Raw genomic sequence first — 15,428 nt, forward strand, 5'->3', positions numbered from 1 at the left:
ACAGGAAGAAGCAGTGAGTCACCAGCCTTCGGCCTTCCTGAAGGAACTCAAATGCTAATTAAGCAGCATCCATGGTACCACAGAGCAGCACACCACCAAAATGCTCTTTTTCAGTGCTTGGGCTTTTCAGTTCTTGTCATTATTATTTTTCACACCTGCCTTCCTCCTGGCAGATCCCTTCACCTCTCTGTCCCCGAGGGCTGGTGCTGCTGGCAGCCACTAGAGGATGCCCCCAGGGCATCTCTTGGGTGGTGGCAGCAGTAGGTCTGGCTGACAGGCGGGAAAGAAGCCTCCCAGTCCCTTTTCCGAGGCTGCTCCTTTCTCCCCTGCAGCATTAGCACCCATGCCTTCACACCCCTGCAGGATAATTTTCCACTGCTGGAGGTTGCCTGAGGTTAATTTTGCATTGTGGTGGCAGGGGTGAGCCAGTGCAGGAATTCCCCAGTAGCTCCAAACCTCTGTGGGGTGAGTGGGAGATGATATTTCACAGTGAGTAAAACTCCTCAGGCAGTGGAATGAGTGAAAGCCCAGCATCTCTGCTTGCCTGAAGCAGCTGTGTGGTGCGAGRAGGAGCCCACTGCCACCGGAGGGTGTGTACCCTCCTCTCTGCCCAGCACAGCGTGAAAGCAGAGCCGGCTGCAGGTCCTTCAGTAGAGCCCAAGGATCCCCAGGGTGTCTCCCTTGCACTCAGATACAACAACCCCAGGGTCCCTCTCAGCTGCTGAGTTGAATTCCTCCCRGTGTGAGCTCACGGGTGGGTCTCCTTGGGCAGCCCTGTTCCCCTCCCTGCCCTGGTGATTATCCTTAAGSTGCTCACCCAAGCTCACTTTTTACAAAAGCATCCCTAGATTTCAGCCCAGGGTTTATTTATTGAGTTTTTCTGCACTTTTCCTTTCTCCTCCTTTCCTGCCAAAACCCAGAGATGGTGCAAGCCCTGGAAGTAAACAGAAAATGCCAAGCTTAGGTTTTTTAGGTCACCGTAAACTACATGCTTATCTGCTTTCAGAACACATAAGCCACAGGATGTCATCTCAAGTCAACACAGAAGGATAAGGACTAGAAGAAGGGTTTGGCGTAGATATGAATATATCAGGATCACAGTGGGGAAGTATATGTTTGTATACAAGCACCTTTTTAAACCCAGAACCCTCTTCCTTTTTCCTCAAAGGTTCCACATTCTTCTGGCAACAAAAGATCTTTTTAGATCTCTGGGGTTTCATATTCCGCCCGGCAGCCTATCATAAGAGAGCACAAATCTACTAAATAGTAAAATGAGGGATTACTTCCACTCATCTGTTGACAGACATTTCTCCAAATTGGATCAAATGATTAAAGGTATTAGAATGACGTCTTGCAGATCCAGATCAAATCATTTGAAACCTTGAGAGTGTTTCTCCTTTGCTTGGAAGAAACCACCAGAAATAGTTGTAGGTGCTAAGTGCCCATTATTCTCACTAATGTGAAATTGGTAATCGGGACCTTTGAATATTTTACTTGCTTGAATCCTAACAGGGGGACTTCAAGATGGAAGGATTGTGCARCGGCTCGCTTCCCGATGTGCCGTTCGGGATCTCTTCCGACGCCTGAATGGTTCTTCCTCGAGTAGCTGACGCAGAGAAGAGGGGTCCAGGCTGTGAAATCGTCCAGCATCTCCCACTACAAAGATGGCACTGCTGAAAGTCAAATTCAATCAGAAGAAAAGGGTAAAACTAGCGCAGGGACTATGGCTCATGAACTGGTTTTCAGTGTTCGCTGGAATCCTYGTTTTTAGCATGGGATTGTTCCTCAAAATCGAGCTCCGGAAGCGAAGCGAAGTGATGGACAATTCTGAAAGCCACTTAGTGCCCAATTCTTTGATATTGATGGGTATATTATCCTGCGCCTTCAATGGTTTTGCTGGAAAGATTTGTTACGATTCTCTGGATCCCGCTAAATTTGCCAAGTGGAAGCCTTTGCTGAAACCTTACATGGCACTGTGCTGCGTCTTTAACGTCCTCCTTTTCTTCGTCGCTCTGCTCTGCTTCCTCATGCGGGGCTCCCTGGACAGCACCCTGGCCCAGGGGCTCAAGAACGGCATGAAATTCTACCGGGACACGGACACCCCCGGGAGGTGCTTCATGAAGAAGACCATCGACATGCTCCAGATCGAGTTCAAGTGCTGYGGCAACAACGGCTACAAAGATTGGTTCGAAATCCAGTGGATCAGCAACAGATACCTGGACTTCAGCTCCAAAGAAGTGAAAGAGTAAGTGACTCAGTGGGGTTTGTATCGTGTGGTGTCRTTATTTGGTCAATATTACCCTSAAGTGCCAGCAGGCACTGACTGGAGGGATGTTTGAATAAAATGGAGTCTTGTGTAATAAGGCATCCTAAATGATCAGCGGGATTGCTTCCTCTGCTGAGAAATTTAAAGTCATCCATAACATAAAATATAAAGCATCAAAATACAATTCTCGCTCTTATTTAGTGTGAKGTAAACAGCCTTAATATTTTTTACCATTTTTTTTAGCTCTTTATAAACCCATTACCTTGAGCCACACTCCCAAAACCAGCAGGAAAATATCAGAACTTTACTAATCCTGAAGCAGATGTCAAAGTTATTTATTAATTTCCTCAAAAAAGAACTCCCTGGAACTATGCTGTTGATACCACTTTTAAAACTCCACTTAGATATTGGCAGCTAATCAGCTGCATGGAAATAAATAGAGGCAGCAATACTTTGCCAATAACTCATGTGTTTTAGATCCTTAAGATTTAGGATTTGATTTTTATATTCTCTCAATGGATGGCTTCAGTGCTATCCAGTGATAATACTGAGCATCCAYAGTGATTGATGTTCCTAGCTTTACACAGCGGCCCTTGTAGCCATATGTATTTTAAGTTCTCTCCTGTGACTAATTTTTTAAAAACTCAGATGAAAGTAGCACTAGTTTATTGTTTCTATACAAACCAGACCAGGTTGTTGACCAGAAACACCTTAACAGCTTTGATGTCAGTGCCCAAAGAGGCAGTAATCCCAAAATCAGGTTAGGTGCAGTAAGCTCAAGCAGAAAATAAACATGAGAACAAAATGAACCTTTGAAATAAAAAAAAAAAATGCACTGGGCATAAACACCCACAACCTTTTAAAAAATTAAGCACTGGGGAAAGAGAATGGTTATTCAGAGTTCTTTGGGAACATCATTCATTAATGTTCATACTCTGTGGTTGTGTAATGGGTCCTGTAAACTGGAAGCAATCTGCCTTTTAAATATACTGCCTGCATTAAAAMTGTCTGAAGTAATTTTGAAAAAAAGCTTTTGTGTATCTCTTGGGATCTCTTGAGATCCCTGCCTGACTGGGTAAATGGCATTTCACTTGTGAGTGTGTCTCTGTGCATGTTCTTTTGACTTGTTGGGTGGTCTSGTTGGTTTTGCAATTCTGAACCAGGACTTTTTAGAGAAAACTGTTAYTGATTTAACCCATTGTGCTGCAGGGTTATAAAAAATACATTCACTGTTCAACAGGGGGGTGTTTCCATTGTGAAGGTATGCCCRTGGGTATAAATAACCACTTGAAAAAACCTCGCCAGCATTATATGGAGATTTGAGAGCTGTAACTTAATCCAGCAGCAGTGGAAGGGCAATGCACAGAGGGAAAACAAGGTTATACTGTCCTTAATAACTGATGCCTTGTTTGGGACTGAGACTCAAGGTAATTTCTTTGTACTACTGAGGCAGGAAATAGGGCATTAAAAATCTACAAATGGGTGCTAGTGAATTCAAGGTGTGTACTATGTGGTGGTGCACAATCTCTGCTCCCATTCCTGGTGGGATAGTCTGGCCCCTTTAAAGTCAATAGTAAAGTTCTCCATAATTCCAGGGATGGTGGGATTTTGATACTACTTGTAAAGCAAAGGCCCGATCCACTCTCTAAAACCGGTGGAGCATTTACACATGAATGGGAATTTGAYCCAATCCAGAGCACACTTTACATTTAGAGAGAAACCTCATCAGTGTTTGCTCATTAGATATATTTAGGTCACGACTGCAAAGTGGAATTTTCCTTCCCCAGATTACTGGAATCACCTCTCTCTCTATCACACAGTTTTAAAAYACCCACACAGAAAGGTACAAGTGACACTCAGATTTTTTTTTTTCAACTCTCTAGACCACTGGGGATCTCCATTGTCATTTTCTAAGCAAAATGGCCTGGTTTAGAACTGCTGGTTTAGTCTTTCTGCAAAGCCAGTGGAACTATTTGCTTTCTAACTTATYTCTCATCTAAACATCTCCTAAGACACCAGGCCAAATGGCTGTTTACAGAGAAGAACCGCAGTGTCAGATGAACAATAGCTGGGGAGCTCCTGAAAGGATTTTGGAAATTTTGCAACATCCTGCTGCTGAGGCACATTTCGTGTTTTCAATACTGGCTACCTTCCCAAGCCAAGAATAAATGCACAGCCCTTCCCTGGAGCTATTATCATCCAAAAGAAACTTTTAGTTGTGCAGGATCAATGGTCTAGCTGGGTATGATGGGTCCTAAGGCAGTTCTGGGCTCTTTTTCAAGCTCAGGTCAGCTCCTGCACCTCCCTTCCACCCTAACCATGCAGTGATCACTCTTTTCTGACTGCCCCTCCTGAATTCTCTCTTCCACTCACTTTTGTTAAAAAAAAATAATTTATTTGACGAAGCGAGAGCACGCATTTCCACCTGGAAGGGTTAAATACACTCTCAGTGTAGCCTTGACAYAGAAAAGGATTTCAGAGGGGAAGGACACCCTGGACAAACAGCGCTGTGTGAACAGGGGACACGGAGAAAAGGCACAGTGGAAAATCCTCCTTTCCTTTGCTCTCCTTCCTCACACGAGTTCCCTCCTGGATAKCTCTGTGTGYCCCTGTGTGTGTGTTTGTGTATTCACGTTTCCTCCCRCCCTTGCCCGCAGCCGGATCAAAAGCAATGTGGACGGCAGGTACCTGGTGGACGGCGTCCCCTTCAGCTGCTGCAACCCCAGCTCGCCCCGGCCCTGCATCCAGTACCAGGTGACCAACAACTCTGCCCACTACAGCTACGACTACCAGACCGAGGAGCTCAACCTGTGGCGCCGCGGCTGCCGGGAAGCGCTGCTCAACTACTACAGCGGCATGATGAGCTCCATGGGCGCCGTCATCCTCCTCGTCTGGCTCTTCGAGGTAACGCCCTCCCCTCAGGGAAGCGCCAGCTCGGCGGGAGCAGGGCGCTTTGTCAGCCTGCAGTGACAATCAAACCCGTTTAAAATAAATTTCCTCGTTGTTTGGCTGAGAAAATATGGAATATGTGAGTAAGGCTTGAGAGGCCCCAGGCTGGAGACAGAGCTGKGGGATCACAGACTCCTCTCTCAGAGCAAGGGCCCAGAGCCTCAAGTATCCACCATTTTCTGTCAAAGGCAAGGTGCTGAGCAGGGAACAGASAGCGAGGGCTCTGCTGTCCACATGCATTAATTTTACATTTGTCACCATTTGTGGTGACACAAATGAGAAACACACAAAAAAAAGCAGCACATCAGAAAGATAGGACAGCAATTAGTGGGACAGAAAGTCCAGTTAAAGGGTTCATGCGCTGAAGGAAGTAAGGCTTTAAGCCATGCACAGTGCAACCATTTCAGGGCAGCATTTGGTCGGTCATCAGCTCCACCAAGATTTTGGGGCAGAAAAAGTGGTACAGGTGGAGCAAATGGATTAAATTGATTTTCCTCTGCTTCCCAAAACTGCAATGAACATGCAAACAGGCACCGACACTGCCCTGTGCAGGAGTCCGTGGGCACCATAACCCCAAGTGAGCTTGGCTGATAAAACACCCTTCATCCAGTGTGAGGAAAACACATCTTCCTGCCCCTGGGAAAGGGCCAGTTTTCCAGCCAGGGTGGTTAACCAGCACTAATGCTCAGGGAGCRTGGGCTGGCAGTGGCACGAGGGCTGGCATGTGAGGGGCTGGATGCTGAGATCAGGCAGGACCTGCTGGAAAACAGGGAGSATGCAGCAGATCCTTTCCAGCCCTCGAAATGGCCGCTGCAAATGGCACTGCCTAGTTTAAACAATTCAAGCTGCCTTTTTAAAAATTCAGATACACACAAATTAAAAATAGATTAGTTAGAGTTTGATACACGCACTGGCCTACAGCCTTCCAGGAAAGAAGATGCTTTTTAGAAAATAAACAACTAAATCTGTGAACTGAAGAAAAAAATTATAAAGTTATTCTGTACTGYGTTGTTTTAAAAATAACTGCTCCGAACTGCAGAGAAATGCACTGCCTCTTTGCACTGTTATTCTGGTAAGTAGAGAAAGAGAAGCTCTTTATTTTAGCCCAGATTCAAATGCAGAGTTCTTGAAGAGAAGGGAATTTTCAACTGTATTTGAAAGTCATGAAGAAATTCAAAAACTCAGGGGAAAATGGCACAAAAATACTAATGCCAGCTGCAAAAAAAAATCATGCCTAGGAACCTGTAACATACCTCTGTTAACTTGCAAGAGAGTAATGACAGTGATATGTTAACATTARTAGCAGTGATAAAAATGCAGTATTTTATGTCTAACTCTTCAAAGTACACCTGAGTTATTTTTTTCAACCTGTGGCATAATGAGAAATAAGATCTTTTTTTTTCTTTGTCRTTTTCAAAATAGAAAGTGAGACCTTTTTTGGGAAATCAGGGGACTCATAGGGCAAAGCTTTAGAGAAACAACATGCCCCTGGGTTACAATAACTTGCCCTCCTGAATATTTATGACTCGCCTGATATTCTACAATAAAGGGCCCAGATTTGAGTCTGAAATTCCCTTGGCTTTTAGGCAAACTTTGAAGGGAGGAAGCAAAGCAGGAAACAGACATTAACTCAGTCTCCCTTCAAATATAACCACTTTTGAAATATAACCCCTTCCTTTAAATTCCAGTCAGGATAGGAAACAATTTTACGCTGAGTAGGAGAGCAGCAGAGGTCCCAACTCCTGGCCAAGGTAAGTGTGGGTCTGAGCAGGGCGAGCCCAGCGGGCAGTGCTGGCTCTGTGCTTCTCATTTCCCCTCTGACTGACTTCTTGGGAAGCCACAGAAAAGGGCAAAAGCAAAATCCTGAATTGCTTTACACCTGCAGCCACCGTGGACTCAAACCAAGTACTTCCCCAGCAAAGCCCTTCTGGGGGCTCTGGAGGACTCTATCAGCTGGGATGGTGAAACTGAGGTGTGGGAAGGAGGAGAGAACATGGAGGGAAATACTGATCACAGCTGTCACTTTGAGCTATAGGAAAAGGTAACCTGCCAAACAGGTATAGGGACATCAAAGAAGGCTTTTTATGCTCCACCTTTCCATATCAGACACAAGGAAGAATGAACCTATTTTGAAATACCAAAACATCTACTTGAAAAGAATGCTAATGTGTTAACCTAGAAGCTGCTTTTCCTAACAAAAGCTGTAGGCTTCCCATGAGTGACAACCGGTCATGAGGGTGACAAAAAAAGATCACACCCTGCTCTGGCTAAGCCGCCTCAGGCTAAACCCTGGCAAGCAGATGGGCTCCGCTGCAGAAGGTCAAGAAGAGCAAGCCTGGATGTCTTCTTGATCTGCCTTAGCCAGCAAAGAGAAAAAGAAGGGTTCAAGGGTGCCCTGAACAGAGCATTTGGAAAGGAACAGAGGGCTGAGACTGGTTCCTGAGATGCTCCAGGTGCTCCACCTGTGCAAACACAAGGGTCTCAGTAGGTCACAGCTGCTGCAACAGCCGAGATGTTGGGATTGCCCCCAAAGTGCCACAGCCTGGGGCCAGGCTGAGCTCCAGGAGCCCTGAGACATGCACAGGAGGCACATTGCATGTCCTGTGCTGCAGAGTAAACTCTCTGAGGCATTGCACAGCAGGACTGAACTCCTGGTAATCTCCAAACGCAGGCAGCAGGAACCCAYGGATGGATACAGTTTGCTCTGCTGGTCCACAGGGAGAGGCTGAACACTCTGGGGTGCAGGGGACACAGCCTGGGCGGCCCCAGCCCTGCAGAAACACTGTGGCCATGTTCTTCCTGGTGCTTTGAAGTTGCTGTAAAATGACAAGAGTTGACAGGGAAGCCATCACTCAGCAGGACTGGTCTGGTTCCGGGGCCCCAGCCTTCCTGCTGGATTGTGTAAATCTCAAATGTCCAGTTCACACACTGGCTAAGGCTGGAGGCTTAGCTGTGGCCTCACCAGGGCTGAACATTCCTCGACCTGCTGGCAATTCTTCATCTAACGCAGCCCAGGATACCACTTTCCCACTTTGCCACAAGGGCAGGTGGTTGGCTCCTGGACACCTTGGTGTCCCAAGGCCCTTTGCTGCCCAGCTGCTCTCACCCAGTCGCCCCCACCATGGGTGCACAGGTTATGCCTTCCCCGGTGCAAGATCTCAGCTAAACTGGTGCCCCAAGGCTCTGTGATCATACAGCAGATGGATTAATTTACCAGATACTCGTCTCAAGCTTCCTGGACTCTTTTCTCATCTGGCAAAGAAGGCAGGCTCAAGTTAGTGGAGGTGACATGAGCCCAGACATTTTGCATTGCTTTTAAGGAATCTCAACTTCAGGGACTCAAAATCTTGCTTAGAAAGGTYTTTAAGTAAACAAAGTCTTAAACTGAGAGAAAATGTCACAAAATCTTAYCCAAGGACAGGTCAGATGCTCAGTGCTGCACAAGCACCATCCTTTTTTAAGGCATGATCATATTTAGTGACTTAGAGCCATCCAGGAAGCCACACTGACAGACCACCCACGTTGGCTGTCAAATAGTGGCACTTGGCCAGTCAGTGACAAAACAAAGCTCCTGCTGGCATGCAGGGAGGCAGCACAAGTGGAGAGCAGCGTTGAGCCCATTTCCTGCACCCAGCCCTGTTAATCTGCACTTGCAACAGCCACTGATTTCAGAGATAACAGTTCCATGAGTGTGAGCAGCAAAACTGGGTCTCAGAGTGGAAGGAAGGTGTCAAAGGCTTTAAATCCCAAGACTAACATGATGGGATTTGTCACTTCCTGTGACTTTTCTAGAATGGTGCTTCCACTGATTTAAGTCATCATAGTCTTGGCCAGATGAGACTTCTTCCAGACTCAGAGCCACTTGATACTTCCTTAGTGACCAAAGTGGGGCTAGTCATACATTCCTGTGCTAAGCAGGATAAAAAATTGCCTTTGGATATGGGAGTATTTGATGAAGCTTGTTTGTTTGACCAATGTTTTTCCCTTTCTGATCTTGGGTGAAGGCAGAGTATTACAAACATCCGTAAATTCTGAGTAGCCAAATGTAGCTTTGGTTTTCCAAGAGTCTGGAGACACTGATGGTAGACAAGGACAACTACAGTAGACTGGCTGATGGATGGTCCATGGAAGCACATGCTTGAGCAGTCCCTCGAGTCCCAAAGCCAGATGTGAATTCTGCCATTGGCCACGCTATGTGGCTGAATCCCAACCTCAAATCTGCCAGCCTCTTTMGCCATTAGGGTTCAGGAGGAACAAAGGTAATCAGTTCCTTGGGAAACTGGATTGAGAAATGGAGGCATTGTACTTTCCTTAGAGAACAAATCCTATGAGGTCACTGACAGCAGCAAGTGTTCTCCATCTGAGCTTTACCCAGCACATGCAAGACCAAACTAATCTTACTGCTGCCCCATCCCGACATCTACCACCTCACCAGGGCTGGCTCTTCTGGGCCTGCCTTTTCTTTCTTTCTGCACCTCACTCATCAATCACTTTTCTTCATGAGCACTGCAACAGTGAGGTCACATTGTTCTGAATGGTGTTAGAAGCTGGGAGAGGAGGCAGGTGCAGRGTGTTGCCAGTGTCAGGGGTGTTACACAGAAAACAGAGTAGGAAAAGTCTCAGTCAGGGCTGATGGGACTAGGTAATATTTAATCAGAAATACAAATTTGTTTTAGATGGAACCAGAGAGAGATAACCTGCTGCCTTGGTTTCCTTATTTGCACATGCCTATGTTAAAACAAAATCAGAATTCRAAGCAGACAAACTGATGGCTCAGATCTTAATGCTGCTCCGTTCTGCAGAGACACTGCTTCATGAATATCTCCTTGATCAGCTCCATATATTCACCAAACATGTTAAGGTCAATGCAAAATAAAAACGTTCAGTTAAAACTCAGTGGGTGGTGGCCAAGGATGTGAAGAGGCGCTTTGGGCACGTGGCCCCTCAGGGCTGTGCTCACTCCAGCAGCCCAGGGTGCCCAGGGCAGGGGACAGGGACAGGAGTAGCCAGGGGTGGCTGACACTCTGCCTTTCCCCTTGCCTGGCACAGATGTCGGTGATGGTTGGCTTGCGCCTTCTCCACACCTCCCTGGAGAGCATCACCAATCCCGAAGACCCCGAATGCGAAAGCGAAGGGTGGGTCCTGGAGAACAGCCTGAAAGACACTTTCAAATCCGCGCTGGAGAATTTGAAAAAGCTGGGTAAGTTCAACCAGGTGGAAGCAGGAGCCGAAGGGGCTGAAGGAGAGGAAGGTGGGAAGACGCCAGCCATCACAACGGTCAGTTGAGCTGCTCACTGAGGTGGACTTTTTCTCAGAGAAAAATAACACAGACTGAGAATTGTGAAATTGTGAATACACCTTCTAAAAGCTATGTATCAACCACCAGAATACACATTTCTATGCATGTCTCTTTTGTACATGGGAGCATACAATATAGTGCACCTTGGGATAAAACATTTATCCATAATGTGAGTATACCATATCCATCTTTTTGGGGATATGACCCCAATTAGGATTTGCAATATTCACAAGTTCCCTTATCAGAGACAGTTAGTTTAAGAAAAAAAAAACAAAAAAAAAACTTAAAAAAAAAAGATTGCTGGAATCACATGGTGATCCATTCCATCTTATTTTGAAACTAAAAGTSGAATTTGAAAAGTTAATATTTTTCGCTCAAGTTGTTTCATCAGCATACTTTCTGTACTTCAGCTTTTAAAGACAAGCAGATTGGGTTTCTGGAGAGTAACATGGTAGAATTCAAAGAAAGAAGGATTTCCAGAATTGTATATAACTTAGTCTACAGGTATTTTGACAAACCACTCATAYGTGATTTTTGTTAATGTGCTAAGCAATGGTATTTTCTGCTGTATTCTTAAGATGTACATAGAACAAAATGCAAACTTATGCTGAGATTTATGTACTAAGCAAAAATTRTAATGTCATGAAGCAGCCAAGCATCATAAAAACATTCAGGTAAGATTCATGGGGTTTGTTTCTCAGGGTTTTTTTGCAGGCTGTATATCTTAAATGCATGTGTTGTAGCTTACATTTTACCTTGTATTTAAACTCTTCACAGAAGCTTAGAAGATTCGTCTTAGAATGGGTGGAATCCAGGCTATGAGCATGTGCCAGTTATGGTTACTCTGGACATTTTACAGAGTATGTAATCTCATAACTTGCTCCAGAATATCTGAGCCCAAACATTTTTAAGACAAGAAAAAGACAAACCCAAAACCAGACAGGCCACTTAGAACTCAGACTTTAAATGTTTTACAGGGGCCCAGAAAATGGATGCCATTCACCCACCAGTACATCAAGCCCCAGCACTTCAGGCCAGGGAAAACTAAGTTTAAATCAATCCCCAATGTGCAAATTTTACTTTTCTTTATCAGCGACAGGGCATCCCTCTTTTACATCAAAAGAAAGGCACATTTTGCATATGCTGCATCTCTCCAAACACTGTCATAGCTGGAAGATCCTGTTCTCATATACCAAGTTGGAAWAAAATATGGAAAGAGTTTGCTGTGGTGTGCAGCCTCTAATAAGGGAACAGAGCATCATCTTGAGTTTATTTTCAGCTGAAGGGAACGAAACCCGAGAGAACAAGCCCCAGCCTCCTGCACCTGATTGCAGACACCTCAGTCCCTCCCTACAAGCCAGGCACCAACCACACTTATTTTTACCTGGCTGTGCAAACCCTCTGCCTCTCGGGGGTGCACCTGGGAGAGGCTTCTCAGTGGGTGCACTGAGCTGGTGGCCCTCCAAGGGAGCAGTGTTTGCAGCTGCGGAACCATTGCACAGCCCGCTGGTTTCCCTTCTCAATCACTTGTGCACTTGCCCCAGCAGCACTCAGCTCCTCCGCCTTCTGTCCAAATTCCTTCCAGGGTGGACAGATCAGTTCAAGGCAGGACAGGTAGGGATGTGTCCATAYATTTCCATCTCAGTGCCCAGGCTGTTTCAGGCCGCCTGCACGCAAGGTTTGATTTTGACAGGTGTCTGCGGTGTCCTTTCACTTTCTCAAAGCTGGTCAAAGCTTTTAACTTTAGTTATCACCATGAATTTAGTTACAATAATGAATTAAAATGTCACTCTCCTGCGCATAAGACTGACTAGGACAAGGGCACTGACAAAAGGCCAASTTGCTACTCACCACAGCCTATCGTCTCTTGCTCTGCTGAGGGACAGAACTGTACGAGCCAGAGCAGCTCCTCCCTGCTCAGTAGGATGTCACTGGGGCCRGCTGCCCCTCTCAGCTGGTCTATTAGAGAAGGACAGGGTTGTGGATGGCACACAATGTGGCCACATGTACCAGGGAAGAGTGTTTCAGAGGAGTCACACGTGGATAGGAGCTGCGTTACAAGGATTAATTACAGTCTTTCCTTGTGAGGCTTCAGCGAGCTGTGATCTATACCAGTTATTTTACTAGATGTCTGAACTTCCAAAGAGATCTAGATTTATTGCTGCCCTAGAAATCTGGCTTAGGCCTTGACTTAGACAGGATTCTCAAATTATTCATGGTCCCTATTTTTTATCAGATTATTGCTAAAGCAACGTAACAAATTGTCATTCTTTCAACRCCACATTGGAGAAGCCAGTTCCCAGAGCAATGGTATCAGGCAGGTAAACAGACCATCTGAGACAGGTTCATGAAGGGTAGTACTGGTACCAGGGAACAAAGAGTATGTGGGCTAATGCTGTCTAAAATAAAGCCTCCTGATTGATGAAGATCTTTGTGACATCTTATGATTACCACAAGATTGTAATACAACTGCTTTGTAAAATATTACATGTAATATATCACTTGTCCATTCTTACATATACTTTCTTGTGATACTGCAAATGATGTTCTAGATAAAGATACTTCTGCTGACTGCAAATGTAAATTTAGGTATTAAAATRTTATTGCAAGTAAAGATCTGTTTAAAGAAAATGTTAAAAATATGTACAATTTAATACAGAWTTCTTTAATTTGCATTACTGCTGACTTTTTCCTTCTGAATTCATTTTTTGGATCTGTTTCATGTGTTCCTATACGTGGGAAGGTTTTCCCCGCCTCTATATAACACTCTGAGAGAAAGCAAACCTTCCTCTTTTCATGTGCCCAGCTAAGCTCAGGATGTGCAAACAGACCCCTAAATCACCTGCCTCTTACAAGAAACAGAATTTGCTGTACTATTTTAATAGCATCCTCTTGTAGCACATTGGAATTWAAACATCTTCAGAGCCATGAACATGATGTTCTGGTCGTGTTCAAACAGTGAAATCCTGGCATCCTCAGGATCTTTGACAATCAGCTGAACTAGGTTTATAACCTCTTTTTCACCCCCTGTTTAAATCTAACTTGCAATGGACATTCAAAAGAACACATTGTTCTTATTTTAAATTTAATTCTAAAGCTCACAAAGTCAAATCTCCCTGCAGCAATCCGACAACTTCCAGAGCCGTGCCCTGATTTCCAAACTAATAAACTTCAGAAGGATGTGAGCTTAATTCATGCAAACCAGGCCACTTCTTTTTAGGTACCTCCATATGGATTAGTGGCTTAAATCCAAGTACCCAAATCTCAGAGCCAGCCCAAGGCCTTGAAGTGTCAACTCCTAAGAAATATCACTTTTAAAAGAAATGACAAAAAGTGCGGTATTTTACTGATGACATTTATTTGAAGGGACACRGAACATTGACTAAAGTGCTTTAAAKGAGGAAATATAAACAGCTTCCTTAAAGCTATTAGTTCCTAAGTAGCCTTAATACAATTGATAAGATTAGCCTCCATGCATTACATGAGCTTGGGCATTTTGTAATACCACACAAATACATGTGTGCAGCTTAGCAGAGASCATGGGAATGCTATATCGGGCTCACAGGCACCACAGACTTCCTAGCTGATGGGCTGGGAAGATTTTCAAGGCTGATAAAAAGAAAAAGGGATCCCAGCAAAATTTATTTACACCCAATTTACTTGTTTTGTAAAAAAAGCCAACAGTGCTCTTGCCATAATCAATGGCAAACGGGGATGAATCACAAATGCTTATTAAAAACTTAATTAAAAAAAAAAAAAGAAAGAGCATTATTAGAGATTAGTTAATTAAGAGATAAGGACAGAAAAATAGAATGGAACCATGTGATAACAGCCCCCTGTGGGGAAGACACAGGCTTAGGCAAATTTATTTCTGGCAACAGCAATGCAGCTATCTCAAATCTGAAGTAATGCCTGCGTGGAATTGCTTTTGAATTATATCAGACGTACATTGTTCAGGAACTGACCGAAACACTGAAATAGTAAAATACCTCTCTCAAAGCACCTGCATTTGGTGTCCCCATGTCATTTCATAGGTATACCTGAATYTGGATCCAAAGCACATTTGTGAGGTGGGAAAGCTGGAGGGAAMCCTGGCCTGGAGCTCAGCTTTGTGGACTCTCCATCCCAGGCACAGTCTCTGCAGACCCTGCTCTGGGGAACACATCCCTTTTTGCAGTTCCCCCCTCACATTTAGTACCAGAGGGATGCTGAGCAGGACTCACACCTCCCATCCCACCAGCTAAAAGGATRGTCCTGATAAACATCAGCCTGCTACAAAGTCCACGAGGAAGCACATTTCCACAGTTTGTTCTCAAAGCTGTCCAAAGCAAAGAAAGGGTGGGGCAGGAATCAGAGGAACCGGTCAAACAGCAAAACAAGGACCGAGGGCAGGTTCTGCAGCCTGCCACTGGATTGATGCACACGCCCTGCACCAGGCAACCCAGCCCCACACACTGCACATSCCATTCCCGGGGTAAACAGGGTCAAGCACTGCAAATCACAAGTGAGGAGACTCGGGCATGTGAAACTTGGAAAGGCACAATTGCAGCTGGAGGGTGAGTAAAGGAGAACAAAGCACCAAGTCTCAGGCACACAATYCCCCAGACTGCTCCCTTGGTAATARGCTGAAAATGTTTAATTCTTGAAAAAAAACCCCACCCCACAGAAGTCACTTTGAAATCTGTGACAATCCAGAATTTAACAGCAGCGCCAAAGAACTGCTGTCCCTCCCAGCTGGAGACACAGGGAGCCCACATTCCAGCAGTGTCAGGATGCACAAGCTGGAAGGAGACTCTGGCCGTGCTGATCAGTTCCAGGACACACACAGTCTCCAAACACGAAGTTTTCCTCTTAAAAATCACCTCCTGCCTTGTCAACCACCCAAATAACCCATCCAGAGGGTGGCACAGCTCT

General features: G+C 45.1%; 1 protein-coding gene across 1 annotated transcript; it reads left to right on the forward strand.

Moving 5' to 3' along the window:
- Window positions 1-1,664: 1,664 nt before the first annotated feature.
- On the forward strand, window positions 1,665-13,153 carry PRPH2 (peripherin 2). Its single transcript, XM_057367678.1, has 3 exons — window positions 1,665-2,245; window positions 4,924-5,170; window positions 10,265-13,153. The coding sequence occupies exons 1-3, from the start codon at window positions 1,665-1,667 to the stop codon at window positions 10,499-10,501; spliced, it is 1,065 nt and encodes a 354-aa protein (XP_057223661.1). The 3' UTR covers window positions 10,502-13,153.
- Window positions 13,154-15,428: the final 2,275 nt, after the last annotated feature.

Source organism: Malurus melanocephalus, unplaced genomic scaffold (assembly GCF_030028575.1).
Source record: "Malurus melanocephalus ecotype Western Australia unplaced genomic scaffold, MMel_1.1 scaffold_82, whole genome shotgun sequence".
In the NCBI taxonomy this organism is placed as follows: domain Eukaryota; kingdom Metazoa; phylum Chordata; class Aves; order Passeriformes; family Maluridae; genus Malurus; species Malurus melanocephalus.